This window comes from Dipodomys merriami, unplaced genomic scaffold (assembly GCF_024711535.1).
Source record: "Dipodomys merriami isolate MVZ:Mamm:240054 unplaced genomic scaffold, mDipMer1.0.p SCAF_8, whole genome shotgun sequence".
NCBI classification, from domain to species: domain Eukaryota; kingdom Metazoa; phylum Chordata; class Mammalia; order Rodentia; family Heteromyidae; genus Dipodomys; species Dipodomys merriami.
In genome coordinates this window covers 10292412-10307679 of record NW_027206401.1, presented here as the reverse complement: position 1 = coordinate 10307679, position 15268 = coordinate 10292412, and the positions used below count along the sequence as shown (strand labels likewise).

Genomic DNA, 15268 nt, shown 5'->3' with positions numbered 1-15268 from the left:
CTGCCCGGAGGAGGGCACAGCTCTTCTAAAGAAAGGCTAGCACAAGTAATGCTGGCCGCACACATGCTCCCCTCCCATGAGGAAAGGCAATTTTTCTTTTGGATTGTTTGTCACAGTGGGAAGGCTCTTCGAAAAAAAACCCACCACCACCACACCGAAACACTGGCAAAAGCCCTGCAGAAACAGAAAATTATAGTAGGAAATGAAGCAACTTCTCTTTTTCTTCTTGTTCAGCAATGTAAGTAGGACTTCGGGGGGGGGGGGAGGGGGAGTGTTTGAGAAGGTGAGAGGAAAAGATACTCTGTGGGAAAGTGTGTGGCCTTACCTTCCTAACAGATTACTGGAGAATGACAGTGAAGAATTCTTAGTCTTCTCTTTGTCTGTAGGAGAATGCAGTTGTATAGACCACAAAATTAAGAAAAATAAACGAAGGAGTGGGTCAAAAGGGGGGATGAAAATGTTGAAGGGGTGACAGATCAATATGCATTGTATACATAGACTGCTTTGTTAAATGGCAAAAGAAATGCAATACATCCTAAACAATGAGCAAAGGCGAGGGAAGGTGTGGGCGGGTGGGGTGTGTGAGGATGATGAGAGGATCAGAGTCATAAACTGCTTTCTTGAGTGGCAACTGCTTAGCACAACTATGTAAAGATAGTAAATACAGGGCTGGGAAGGTGGCTCAGTGGTAGAGTGCTTGCCTACCATGCATGAAGCCCTGGGTTCGATTCCTCAGTACCACATATACAGAAAAAGCCAGAAGTGGCGCTGTGGCTCACGTGGTAGAGCGCTAGCCTTGAGCAAAAGAAGCTCAGGGACAGTGCCCAGGCCCTGAGTTCAATCCCCAGGACTGGAAAAAAAAAAGATTAAGATAATAAATATATTGGAAAAAAAAAACCAAAATTTCAGACAGAAAAGACCCTCAAAATATGACCTCAGATGACAAAAGAACATGATATGTGAAAGACTTAGAGAAAAGAATCTATTCATTTGTTCAACAGAAGGTAACTTTCTCTTGAGAATATCAAGTTTCCAAATTTCCTGCATTGAATATATAAAAAACATCAACATTGCCCACATGAAAGGCCACTCTGCTCTGTTTAATGAATCAGCATGAAAGCAGGTTGGAAAAGGGGAAAGGTGAGAATAACAGAGCACAGAACTATTTCAGTTGCTGTGTCATTGCTACAAACAGGTATGGAAATGCCCATGTACTCTGTGTACCAGTAAACCAGTCATGGAGGACACAAGGCCAAGGGTCTTTTGGCAAAGCCAAAAGGGAGCTGGTGAATCCACTATGGCACTGAATGGTAGGGCAAATTAAGGCTTAATACATTACTTGGTCTGCTTTTGAAGAAGTCAATTGGAAATGGATCCTATCTACATATATACACATATGCATATATACATCTATATGGATTATATATATTCATATACATAATTGAGTAATGTATCAACATATGTAAGTGTATATATATATATATATATATATATATATATGTATATGTGTAGATTTTTTTTGTCAGTTGTGGGTCTTGAACTCTAGGCCTGGGTGCTGTCCCTGAGCTTTTCAGCTCAAGACTAGCACTCTTGGGGCTGGGAAGGTGGCTCAGTGGTAGAGCGCTTGCCTTGCACGCATGAGGCCCTGGGTTCGATTCCTCAGCACCACATAAGCAAAAAGAAAAAAGCCGGAAGTGGTGCTGTGGCTCAAGTGATAGAGCGCTAGCCTTGAGCTGAAGAGCTGAGGGACAGTGCCCAGGCCCAGAGTTCAGGTCCCATGACTGGACCCCCCAAAAAATAAAGACTAGCACTCTACCACTTGAGCCACAGCACCACTTCCAGTTTTCTGGTGGTTAATTAGAGATAATCACAGACTTTCTTGCCTGGGCTGGCTTTGAACCACAATCTTCAGATCTCAGCCTCGTGAGTAGCTAAGATTATAGGGGTGGGTCACTGGTGCCCAGCTGATTATATACATTTTATAAACATATTATTAATGAAACGCTATTAATGTGTCTTTGGGGAAAGTAAACTAAAGAACAACTAGAAAACTCTCATCTGAAAAGCCACTCAAAATGTTATGAATGGATGTGAATCCGAACATGTGTAATATCTGTTAATTTCTTTGTTGTGAGCTTGCTGCTCACAACAACTCTGTATGATATCACACTGAAGCTGGATTTGTCACAGTGCATATCCTCATTTCCTACTACAGCACACAGTGAAACCTCTAACGGAAGTGTAGAAGTTTAACTAGTGTGTTTGGATTACGGACACGCAAAACAGCCCATCCATTGAGATAGGTGGGAGGTCTGGCTAAATGGTATTTATAGCACAAAAGAGGACTTGATTTCTGCTTTTGAAGTAAGATTTTGTTTTGAGGATAGTGGTTGGGCAGTGGGGTTAATCAGAGCATTGGGATGCTAAACCTTCATCCATGTAAACTGTTGAAGAATTCCTATTTCCATGTGGAAAATGAGCAGTGCTCCTTGTTTGACTGGGTTTTGTTGTGTGTGTACCTTCTCACCATGAACTCCAAGACGAGAGGCCTCGGTGGTTTCATCCTCAAGGTCTGAAAGCCACTACGACAGGACTCCCCTAGTTCTAGCATGAACTGGACACAATGGCACATAGCTGTTGTCTTCCCACACAAGGAGCCTAACATAGGTCGACCACACCCAGATGCTGCTCACTTCCTACTCCCAGGCAGAAAATGAGACCCTATCTCAAACATAACCAGCAAGCCAGGCTCCAAGTGGCTCAAACTTATAAGACTAGCTACTCAGGAAGCTGAAGTCTGAAGATGAAGGCTCAAAGCCAGCCCAGGTAAACAAATCTGAGAGACTCTTATTTCCAGCAAGAAGTTAGAACTGGAGGTACAGCTCAAGTGGTAGAGTGCCAGCCATGAGGAAAGCCTGCAGCTGTGAGTTTAAGCGCCCCCGCCCCCACACACAAATAAGGACTGGGAAATTCGACTGTTGACGTCACCCACAGAACCTAACTTCCGCTCAGCTGCATTCTCTCTAAGCAGGAAAAGGAAGTTCCAGCCCAGACAGGAGGGCGATCAGTGTGTTCTCTGTCATGGCTTTGAAGTCAGGTGGTGAGGGTGTGCTACTCAACAAGAGTGGGACCATGAACAAGTCCTCAGAGTGCGCATCTATAAAACAGATGGAGCGATATTGGCCACTTCTGTGGGTGTTGTATACCACCGTCTAAAACATGTACACAAAGCCTGCTGTAGGATTCTGAGCAAAAAGTGTTCAATACATGTTAGTAGAACAGCATTGTCACCCAACATTCCAAAGACTGATAAACAGTGACTTCCGATTTTGTTTCATTATGGCTAAAATAGATGATCATCTTCGTTTTTTGAGTTACACCCTCTTTCTGATTTCCCTACAGGAAAAAGAATATGCTAAATGTACCAATCAGCCCGTGCACTCTGCCTGCAGAGCCACGGTGCCCCACTCATAGGTGAAGGAAGGAGCCAGGTGTGAAAGGAGGCTGTGGAGGCATCCCCAAGTGCTATATATTGGGAGCATTTGTCAATTGTCATCTCTCCTCACTCCCACAAAGAAGGTCTACTCGAATACTCAAGAATTCATCTACTCATTGAGTAAACAATCTATTCCCAATTATGTTCAGGCATCATTATTATGATTCTTACTGCTATTAGTTTGTTTTCTGTTTTTACAGTGTCAGGAATGGAACTCAGGGCCTGTTCCACTAAACTACATCCTCAGCTCCAGACACAGCCGTTACTGTTGGAATGAAATGGATGAAGCTGTCTGTCCTCACAGAACCTACATTCCATCATGACAAGCGTGCCTAACCTAAATATCTATTAGTCACTTCCTCTTAGAATAAATTCAAATAACTCAGTGCATCAGTCCATCAATCAATCAATACCACTGGAAATTCTACTGGGCTGGTAAAGGCTCCTGTGGGTTTTGTTGTTGTTGTTGTTGTTGTTTTTGGCAGTTATGGGTCTTGAACTCTGGGCCTGAGCGCTCTCCCTGGGCTCTTCAGCTCAAGGCTAGTGCTCTACCACTTGAGCCACAGTGTTACTTCCAGTTTTCTGGTGGTTAATTAGAGATAAGAGTCTCAAGGACTTTCCTGCCCGGGCTGTCTTTGAGCTGTGATCCTCAGATCTCAGCCTCCTGAGTAGCTAGGATTATAGGTGTGAGCCATCAGTGCCCAGCTGTGTTTTTATTTTTTAATGACTTCTTTCTCTTTGACTCATCAGATCTTTGTGCCATGGAAACTGAATGTAATCTGCCTCATCTATAAGGCACATGCTTATAGTTCTATTTAAGCTGAGCATGAAATTTTAGTAATAAAGATGCTTATTTTTATGACAACGTGAAATGGCAGTAATCAGCTATCACCCTAACCCCTGCTAACCAAAAATGTAATAGGAATATACTTTTTTTTCACATGGAGGGGGTTTGTTTTACTCTTGAAGACTACAAACACTCTTCACAAATATTGGTCAAACTTTCTCTTTCCTCCCCATGGGTGGCTGACTACCCCTGGAATAGAGAATTTTTTCTTTAGGGAATGGTTATTGTTTGGCTAAGACTCTCTTTCTTCCAACCACAAGCCAACAACACTAGCTTTATAAAATAAGAAGGAGAACTTTCAATTACATGCAGGTGCCATTTGTGAGAACAGCATGAACACTTCCCCAGAATGGTGGGGTAATCCAGGAAGAGACAGTGATTTGCTGGATTACCTTGTCACTTCCAGGAAGAGGGACTGGAAAGGCTTTGAAATTCTGCACACCCGTGTCCTGGTGAGTCAGTGCCTTTTACCTGGCTGCGATGAGATCCAGGAGATGCTGCCACCGGTCGTTGACCTTTCCAAGCTTGTATTCAATCTCTGAGGCTTTGCTTTCATGGCTGGCTTTCGCCAGCCGTTCTCCCATTTGCTGGAGCTGTATTTTGTTCTCTTGGGCAACAGCAATTTCCTCTTGATAATCCTGCATAATAAATAGCAATCACAGAGGTCAGAAAACATATTCTTAATGTATTCATCCAGCTCCTCTAGAAACACGGTAATTACAGTTTTCTACTGCTTGGAAGTAGTTTAGGCCCAAGGAACACCATGTAAGCATTGGTCCATGTGCACAAGAATGAGCAGGAGCGATTACTTGTGGTATGTATGCAGAGTCGAATTAGGCTTTTTACAGATCTTCTTGAAGGGATTGTGCTTTCCATTTACTTAAAATAAGCAGTTAAAAAAAAAAAGACAAACGGCTGGGTGCTGGTGGCTCAAGCCTGTAATTCTAGCTACTTAGGAGGCTGAGATCTGAGGATCACAGTTTGAAGCTGGGCCACACAGAAACGTCCCCGTGAGACTCTTATCTCTAGGTTACCTCTCAAAAACCAGAAGTAGTGTTGTGGCTCAAGTGGTAGAGCACTAGCCTTGAGCACAAAGAGGCTCAGGAACAGCACCTAAGCCCTGAGTTCAAGACTTGCACCTGACAAAAAAAAAGAGACAATAATCCTTGTAGCCAAATAGTATGGCTCAGTGGTAGAATGCTGGCCTAGGATAAGCAAGGTCCTGCATTTGATCCTCAGCATCACAAAACCAAAACTAAGCAAAACATGAAGAGAACAATAAAAAAATATTTACGATGTAAGTACAAAGGGTCTAACACTGCCCAGTTGTTCTAATCATTACCTGATGTAGACAGGTTATAAGGCACACATACAGATCATATCATTGCAATTCACACATGTACATGTATATCAATTACATTATCTGTGCAGAAAAGTTGGCGTTGTTTGTGTTTTTGTTTTTGTAGGGCTTGAACTCAGGGCCTGGTCACTGTCCCTCAGCTCTTTGGCTCAATGCTAGCTAGCATCTATTTCTTAGAGCCACAGTTCTATTTTTAGTTTTCTGGTAGTAAATAGAAGAGTCTCACCACCTTTCCTGCTCGGGCTGGCTTTGAACCATAAGCCTCAGATCTCATCCTCTTGAGTGGCTAGGATGATAGGCATGAGCCACCAGCTCACAGTTAGTTTCTTTATTTTAAAGAAAGAATCCCTTCACAGTGCCAATATTTGACAACACATAAGTTAATGTCAAAATAGTAGTCCTTTTATCAAATTAGCAGGCCTTAGGCCTTCTTGGGCACAGCAACCCAGTTTCCTTACTAGCTCTTTCTATATTCTGTTTTGGTTATAGAGAACAGCTAGGCATGGACCAAATGGAAGGGCGATCCTTCTTACTGCACAGTGAGAGACAGGACCCAGGTTTTATGCTTAATTGTTCATTTCTGGTTGAGGTTTCTGTCTTACAGCACTATCATCTCAGAAAACTAATAAATGACAAGAAGCTTGCAGGAGTATGCGTATTTTTACCTTCCGCGCTCTAAAATTAGTGTCATAAAAGGGCTAGACTCCAAGTCTTTAACCTAAGCCAAAGGGAGGCCAAGGAAACTCGATCCAGGTAAATTTTGAACACTGTCTCTCTGCTGAACAGCACCACCTACCCGCCTTTTTATGGGCTTCAGAGACTAAAGCACTGGGTGCATTTATTAGTAGTTTTTCATGTTGCATCACACATCTGAGATGATTTTACTGAGAAATGTTTATTTCAAAGGCATTATTCCAAGTCTTAAAAAGCATTTAGAGTGAAACAAGCCTCTTGGGTTATCTTTTAAATGGAACTTTGTCAGTGTCGGGAGTCACTAAGATCCTTGGCTGCCATTTATCTAGCAATGTTTTCCACTGTTGTCAAAATGTTGGAGCTTTTCCTTAGCAAGTCTTTTCCTTTACTAAAGAGACACCATAAAGGAGAAAGCTCAGAACAGGCTTTTCAGTTTCAGGAACTACTTTATATATAAATTAGTAGGGTTAATATTTCAAAGAGTATTTCTTACCAAAATTACCTAAGTGGAAAGCTGAAATTTTTCCTAAAGTTTAAGTTATGGTTGCATTTTGTTTAAGAGAGGTTTTCTTTCCTACACTCCCTAATTGAATTTCATGAGAAACAATGACAAGATAGACACACTTAAACAAGACAATGTAAACACACTTAGGCACAGTTGGATAAGACAGCTAGTACATTAATCTTGTCTTGTAGAACATTCTTTGATACCCAGTAACTAGCAAAGTACTCTGTTAGCTAATGCTAAAATGATATCTTTACTATTTTAGCTCAGATGGTAAAAGATTTTTCACGTCAAATGAACACATCATTCTTCAAAGAATTTGCAGCACTACATACACAGCAGACAGAATTATTAATGTTATATAATACCTCTGGAGCCTATATTTTTCTGTGTGTGAATCGATAAAGGTGAGTTTTCCCGATGAGCCTTGGTATTTCTTGTCAGAATGAATGAAATCCTACTTCCTCCAGAAGAGGAATTATAGACTGAGTTCTGATATAAAATCAGGCCCTGCTCTGAAATGATTGTTTGTTCAAAAATAATGCAGGAACAATACTGAAATCATCCGTTTTTTTGGCATCAGTATTGGGGTTTTAGAGTCTGAATCCCCGTGTTTGCTAGGTTGGGGCTCTCACACTGTTACTTCGCCAGCCCTGATTTTGGTCTAATTATTATTTATTTTATTAAATTTTACACTATTTTTGTGTTAATACTGGGGATTTTGAACTCAGGGCTTTGGGCTTTCCCCATAGCTGGCACTCTACCACTTGAGCCATGTTTCCAGTTCCAGCTTTTTTGCTGATTAATCGAGGCTAAAACTCCCCTGGATTGGTCTTCCCTAGGGTGACTTTGAACCTTGCTCTCTAGACTTCATCCAGCCTCCAGAGTAGCAAGGATGATAAGTGTGCATCCCTGGCACCAGGCTGCTAGTTATTTTTGAAGTAAGTTCTCGCTTCCTGCCTGGGAGCATAACTGATCCCACCTGTGTTAGGCTCCTCCTGTAGCTATGGTAATAGGTATGTGCCATTACATCCAAGTCTTCATTAACTTATTTTGTGGGGGAGGGGTGTGCCCGGGCTGGCCTCAAACTGTGATCCTCCTAACCTCAGCCTCCCAAGTAGCTAGGGTGGTAGACCTGAGCCACTGGTTTTAAGTGGTAGTCAGTTTGACTGGTCCTATGAAGATATTACAAAGTATTCTGGATACAAATCTAGATACATCTAGATAGATACCCAGACAGAAGGTATCTATAGATGTCTAGAAACATAGATACCTAGAGATAACATTTTTTCTTTTTAGGTTCTCTCTGGTGATTTTTATCTCATTAAAACCGGAAACAAACAAACAGAAACAACAATGGTAGAAAAAGTAGGCCCCATAAATGACACCGAAACTATTTTTTTCACAAACTACAAATGTTCTCTAGATTTTGCACGTAAAGTAAGCCTTTTCTATGTGAGTCTAATTTACACCACAGAGATAAATTGTCTAACATACAGTGCCCCTGTAATACAGTAAATGTCAAGCCCTTATTCCATCCTGGGTGGAAGAAGGCCTATGCATGAGGAAGAGCGAAACATGAGCTGCCATGCGCCCCTACCTTCCTGAGCTTCTCTATCATCTCCTCGATGAGAATGTCTCCATTCTGCGAGACTTTGCTTTCCATCTGAGTCAGCCACTCGCACAGTTCCTTGTTCTTTTCACTGAAGATTGCCCATTCGTTCAGTCGTTCACTTACTTGCTGCCGCCTTAAGGAAGCCTGGAGAGTGGAAGAGGGGAGGGCACGAAAGGGTTAATGAGCGAGGCGTCAGAGACAGAACAGCGAGTGACTCTGGTGGGCACCAGCTGTGGACCCCTTCAAGCTACCGGTTCCTCAATGTGGGATCCGCCATGGATTGCAAGTGCCATAGATTGCCATCCACAATGGACACTTCTTTTCCTCAGAGCTCACAGATGCATCAACGTACTAAATGACTTCATATAGCAACTGGCTCAGCTTCGTAGTCACACAAGATCAGAGAACATACCCCTAAAACAGAATACACTAACAAGAAGGAAGAGAAAGGAAAGAATGGATAACGAAGGGAAAAGAAACTTACCTTCACTGAGATATAATTAATGTATCATTCATGTGCTTAAATTATACGTTTTTATACTCACAGCATGTGAAATCATTGCTAGAATTAATTTTAGAACATTTTCACTCTCCTCCTCTCCTTCCAGTAGCCATCAGCAATTACTCTCCTCTTCCTCCCCCACACCTCTTAGCTCTAATCTATTCTGTGTGGTGTGTGTGTGGTGTGGTGTGTGTGTGTGTGTGTGTGTGTGTGTGTGTGTGTGTGTGTGTGTGTGCCAGTGCTAGAGTTTAAATTCACAATCTCTCACTCTAACTTGGCTTTGTTACTCAAGGATGATGCTCTACCATTTGAACTTCACCTCTACTTCCAATTCTTTGGTATCTTTCCTAATGGTTAATGGGTAGCAGAGTTGAGGGTTTTTCATAAGCCCTTTGAATATCTTCCTGGATAATACTTAACCAATCAGTTTGCTCACTTTTTAACTGAAATGACTCTTTATTACAGAGTTCTAAGATTTCTGAATCCATTCCTTGGTTTTTGATTTTATAATTCTACAAATCTCTCACTTCATAATTGTTCTTGTTTCTTGTTGCTCAGTTTCTAAAGACTGTTTCTTAGATGAGTTGAGGCACACATTAGCAAAACAAAATACAATTTGAGTGGTGAAAAGAAAAACTTAGAAAATTCTTCCACAGAACACAGTAACAATGCCAGCTACCTTGTTATCAATTCACAGGACAAAACCCTTTCTTGTTCACTTTCTTTTGCTTCTCAATACTTCACTTTGGCAAATTTCAAACAAATAAAAATGGAATTGTATTCTAATTGTATTCTAATCACCCGTGATATATAATCACCTATCTAAAGTTGTTAAAACATTTTGCTTTAATGTATAATTCTTTTATCCATCTCTCCATTTACTTTTCACACAATTGAAATGAATCTCCTTTGTTAAGATGAAAATGAAAATATTTCTCAGGTGTTGTATGTGTGTCCTGATTGTGAGTGTCACCTAGGATTGTCCCTGTAACAATTATGCAGATAAAATTTAAGATTCACTGAACCCCAAATCTCTTTATTTCCTCAAGTGCATTGGGAATGAGGCCCTGTGCCAAGCTACCTTCCCTGGGCTAACTTGAGGCCTATGAACTGTTTAGACCATGAGTGCCACAATCAGTCTACCATACTTATTGAAATTCTGCCATTAGAAAGTCACTTCTTTGACTTAACAATGATCTTTTAAAGTAAATACATCTCTGGATTAGGTATCACCGATAAATCCATCAAGTACTTTCTCTTTAGATGTACAAGTCGTTATGTTGAAAACGAACTTTACAACTTTGGTGTGGGGGGGGGTGGGGGGCGGGGAGAAGGATTGAGTGGGTGGGGCGGGGGTAGGATGGGAAGGGATGGGAAGGGGAAACAAAGGAGGAGGCTACAATGCTTGATAAGAAATGTACTCATTATCTTGCCCATGTAATTGTAACCCCTCTGTACAGTATTTTCACAATAAAAAAGAGGAAAAAAATAAATAAAAACTAAACTCCAGATGGAAAAAAAAGTACTTTCTCAATATAATTTCTTTTATCATTTAGTGTTGTTTGAGTCAGAAAAACACAGAACAGCAAAAGCTCAGCAAGCACACTTGCAGCAAAGATGGCTAACACGAGTTAAAAGGTTTGTGTGGGCTGGAGAGTTGGCAGCTCCACTGCAAGCGTGCAGCCCTGAGTTCAGCCCCAGTACCACCTCAGCCCCTGCTCATCGTTTTGTAGTCAAATGTCATCTTTTCTAAGCTCTACCTAGCATAGTACTGAGAGCAGTCATTCCACACCCCTGTCTTCTTAAACTCCGTGATCAGAGTGCCTTGGGAATACTGAGGCTGAATTTTCTGGTGGCTATGATCTTCCCTTTCTCTAGCATGGTGGTAGTTAAAGTTCTGCCACAATGATCCTCTCAGCCATCAGTATACTGTTGCCACACATAACTGATCTCTAAGAAAGGTCAAAAGTCCTTTCTAAGAAAGTCAGAAGTGCCCTTCAGACTTTGGGTGAATGTGCCTTCCTCTTAGTAGCTTCCCCAAATATTAGCCATGACCTCGGGGGAAATGGGAGGGTTCCTCTCACCAACATCCACAGAAATGCTGCTGCCTGTTACTTAGAGAGGTGGTAAGCATGAGAATGACTATCCTCCCTCCAGGGACAAGGAGAGTGTCCACCGAACAAATGCAAGCCCACTGTTGGTGCTTAGGTAGAGATGGGGTCAAGAAGCGTGAAGGCTGTGATGCAGGATGCAACAGGATGTGAAGATTCCAGATGCCCAGCAGCTGACCCAAAGCTCATTTTCATCATTCGGTGACGAGAGGAGCAAGGCAATCTTCTCCAATCCTTATTCCCTGAACTTGCCACTTCATCTGCCCTCTGCCCTCCACTCAACCCCACAAAAGTCTCCACATGAGCACGTCCTGTGTGTAGTAAACAGCATCTGTGTATGGTGCACATGTCAAGCACCAGTCTTACATACCAGGCCACAGCAGACAGCACGAACACATGGGGATGTCATTTAAGAAAGGAATTGGTGTGTTCTGCAGGCAGAGCTGGCTGCCGCTGTGCTGTTCACAGCTGCTCCTGTTAGACACGACGCTATGACATCTCCTGAGCTTTTCCTCGTTTTCTCTTTGGCCCTCCCATGTTCAGCACCTCCAGGAGGCACGTTTATTTATCATGTACCCGAACACATTGCAGAGCACGCTAACTTTAAGGAGAAGCAGGAAAATGATCAGCAATGGGTATCAACCAAAGCCCAAAGCTTTGTAAGGGTGGAAATTCATATGGAGGGTAACATTCTTTTGTTTATAAATCTAATATTGAAGCTAGATATCTGTGACTATCATCATCTATTTCTTGGGGTTCCATCAAAATCCTCCATTGACTGCCAGCTCAACACATATTTGCATTTTCCTACCAGCACAGGACGCTGCACTGACTCCACAGAGACAGCCGAGCAGGAAGTACATCCTTTCCTGCGGCAAACAGTTTTAGCATGACACTTTGAAACAGAACAACAGGCAGTTACAATGAAGTTACATATTTATAGTTTAACTAGAATCGCACACTGTTCTAACCACAAAAACAGTAAGAAGATTAAGTACAGTCCACGGCTGTCCAGAGGCATGACACACCCCTTAAGCAAATCCTGTTGACTTCAACAATGGAATTCTTTGATGCATCTATTCTGCTCTTCCATGTTTACTTACAGAACACATTCCTCATGCTTGCCTGGAGTCCCAGCTACTCCTCACTTCTGAATTGCTTTGGAAGGAACAGAACAGATCACTTGCCGCTTAGCAGAGAGGCCTAAGCAAAGTTTTGTACTTTTCTGATGAGAGCAGGCTTATTTCCTGTTGTGGTTTCATACTTGTAGACGGTCACCGGAAACAACTAATTCAAGAGCTAGAGCTTACTCTCTTTTCCCAAGAACGTTACATTGTGCTGCCAGACAAAACTCAGGGCTAAAGCCTCACAGTTCAGATAATTCAATGGAGACTAAAATAATATGAGATATGAATGCCTGAGGCCTCAGGTTTTTAGACTGATATAGAATCTTTCTAGAAATGCTATAGATTCATTCCATCAGCTTCCTTTTCTCCATGGTTTCAGATGATCAACAACAACTTTTGAAATGTCTTTTCAGACTCTTGTTGAGTGGATAATTTCCTAATGTATGAATGCTTATCAATTAGCAACCATGCTACTTCCATGGCATTATTACACAAGTTTCCCCAGTCAAAAGGTGCTCTACAACCAAACCCTCTTTACCTCAAATACGAAAATGTTGTCACTACTTTCTCCCTAGAGGAAGGTAAGTATTAAGATGCAAACCCAGGGCTGGGAAGGTGGCTCAGTGGTACAGCGCTTGCCTTGCATGCTTGAGGCCCTGGGTTCGATTCCTCAGCACCACATAAGCAAAAAGAAAAAAGCCAGAAATAGCACTATGGCTCAAGTGGTAGAGCACTAGCCTTGAGCTGAAGAGCTGAGGGACAGCGTCCAGGCCCAGAGTTCAGGCCCACGACCAGACCATCCCCCCAAAAAATGCAAACCCAAGGCTTTGCTTTCATTATTAGTGATGCATAACAAACACTTAGGTGCTCCAGGCACTGGCTAGTCAAAGAAATGGTCTTGGCATCTAAAAGCCTCAGAGTCTTAGACCTAGATCCCAAATGTTACAATAAGAGTATACGTCACATGATGGTATAGACTGAGAAAGTACAGGGGGTGGAGCCTATTGATGGTGATGATGTCACAGGTATTGTGGCACGGGATGGGAAAGACATCAGGTTAGAAGTGAAGGAAATCAGGGTTGGAGGAGCCACACAAGGATTTAAGGAGGGGCGTTTGTTTCAGATGCTCAGGAGACATGCCAAATTCTACCCCTGAAGTACCAAGTTTCTGAGGTGTTTGTAGGCATCAGTTAACTAGAAAATTAAGTCTGTCCTAATTTATTTCATCTAGTATATTAAAAAATAGGACAGTAAGGAGTGTTAGACTTTTTTTCAAAAGTAAGTGACACACCCAGAGTTCAAGCCCCACGACCGACAAAAAAAAAATGAGAGGTGCACAAAGGAAAATAAATAATGCTGTGATAACTGCCCATTATTTATCACCACCAAATACCTTCCCTTTGTAAAATGTAAGCTATGTATGTTGAAAACATGATAGGATCTTGGTTTTGTAGTATTCTTTTTGGACCAATGAATTTTGAAATAATACTGTGTGATGAGAAATGTAACCACCCGTATGAATAAGTTCATGTAGGTCTCTCCTTTTGCTCATTGAGACCAGGGAGCCATATGGAAGTAGCTGCATTCATAGCTCAAATCACTAACATGTTGATAAAGTCATCTCCCATGTCCCCTCCTCCCCTACTCTTTTTGGGTAGCACTGGAGTTTAAACTTGGGGCCTAGTGTTTGCTAAGCAGGCCCTGTATAGCTTGAGCCACAACCTCAGCTCCTTTTTGCTTTCATTATTTTCTATATTACTTATATTAACTCTTATTAATTATTCTCAGTTTTGTCCACATGTGGTTTCAAACTGTGATCCTCCTCCCTGTGTTTCCCATGTAGCTGATACCACAAACCATCAAACCCAGCTTGTTTGATGAGATAGGTTCTTATTAACTTCTTGTCTAGGCGGACTTCAAATCATGATCCTCCTAGTGTCCATCTTGAGTAGCTAGGATTATAGGCATGTTCCAACATACCCAGCCTTCCCTCCATGTTTAAAGTACATAAGACATCACCAGTATCTACCAAGTTAAATCTGTCTGTCTGTCTGTCTGCCTGCCTGCCTGCCCGTCTGTCTGTCTATCTATCTATCTATCTATCTATCTATCTATCTATCTATCTATCTATCTATCTATCTGTCCTATCTCTCTCTGTATATCTATTTTTGGTTTGTTGTGGAGCTTGAACTTAGAGCCTGGGTACTGTCCTGAGCTATTTTGCTCAAGGCTAGCACTCTACCACTTGAGCCACAGCACCTCTTCCAGTTTTCTGGTGGTTAATTAGAGATAAGAGTTTCACAGACTTTCCTGCCTAGCCTGGCTTCAAAGCATAATCAATCCTCAGATCTCAGCTTCCTGCATAGCTATGATTACAGGCATGAGCTATCAGCACATGGCTTCATAAAATATATTATACCAGCCAGTGAAAGAGAAATCTGTGTAGATGCCTCAAAAATATAATGTTAAGTGACAGTGATCCACATCTGAAATAGTCTAGCAATGACCTTTGTCCATCCATGAGTTTGAATTCCAGAGCAGGTCCCAGTGTGCACCACTTCCCCTTTCTCCACCCAGGTGAGCTGCTCCAGGCTAGACCTTGTCTTACCTGGCGGCACAGCTCCTCCCACTGCCTCTGCAGAAGCGTGATGCGCTCGCTAAGGATGGAGATGTCCTCGGCGCTGATGTAAGCAGAGAGAGAGTCCCTCAGGAGGGTCAGCTCCGACAAGTCTTCCGTCCACGTCCCCACAGCACTTTCTAATTCCTAGAGTAAAACAAAATCCATGACTACCGCGATCATTTTCTGTCAGTGATTTGCAGTGTTTTGGAACGGCCTTTCCCTCCTGCTCTTTATGATCTGCCTTATGTATTTCCGACTTGATTTGATAAACCGTCAAGGGCTTCTGGTCCCACAGCACACAGGTGTTTTCAGACTCCTTCCTATCTGTTTACCATCTCAAGGATATATATTTTTCATGGCTTTTCTACTACTGAAGTTTCATCATGCATTCA

At 42.2% G+C, this 15268-nt stretch overlaps 1 protein-coding gene and 1 long non-coding RNA gene across 17 annotated transcripts in view; one reads left to right on the top strand and one right to left on the bottom strand.

Annotated features, from left to right (window-relative positions):
• Syne1 (spectrin repeat containing nuclear envelope protein 1) overlaps nucleotides 1-15268 on the bottom strand; it is a 406378-nt gene that overhangs the window by 42823 nt on the left and 348287 nt on the right. For all 15 annotated transcript variants that reach the window (XM_070010443.1, XM_070010444.1, XM_070010431.1 and 12 more), the window contains 3 exons: nucleotides 14865-15020; nucleotides 8502-8660; nucleotides 4815-4981 (listed from right to left, as the gene is read on the bottom strand). In XM_070010443.1, the coding sequence (XP_069866544.1) occupies nucleotides 4815-4981; nucleotides 8502-8660; nucleotides 14865-15020 (482 nt within the window). The remainder of the gene's footprint in view (nucleotides 1-4814; nucleotides 4982-8501; nucleotides 8661-14864; nucleotides 15021-15268) is intronic.
• LOC138819141 (uncharacterized) lies at nucleotides 17-4385 on the top strand. 2 transcript variants are annotated; one of them, XR_011369327.1, is made up of 3 exons: nucleotides 17-238; nucleotides 3403-3616; nucleotides 3697-4385. It is a non-coding gene; the product is annotated as an uncharacterized lncRNA (long non-coding RNA). The 2 variants fall into 2 exon arrangements; XR_011369328.1 differs by having other exon boundaries at nucleotides 18-238; nucleotides 3403-3579.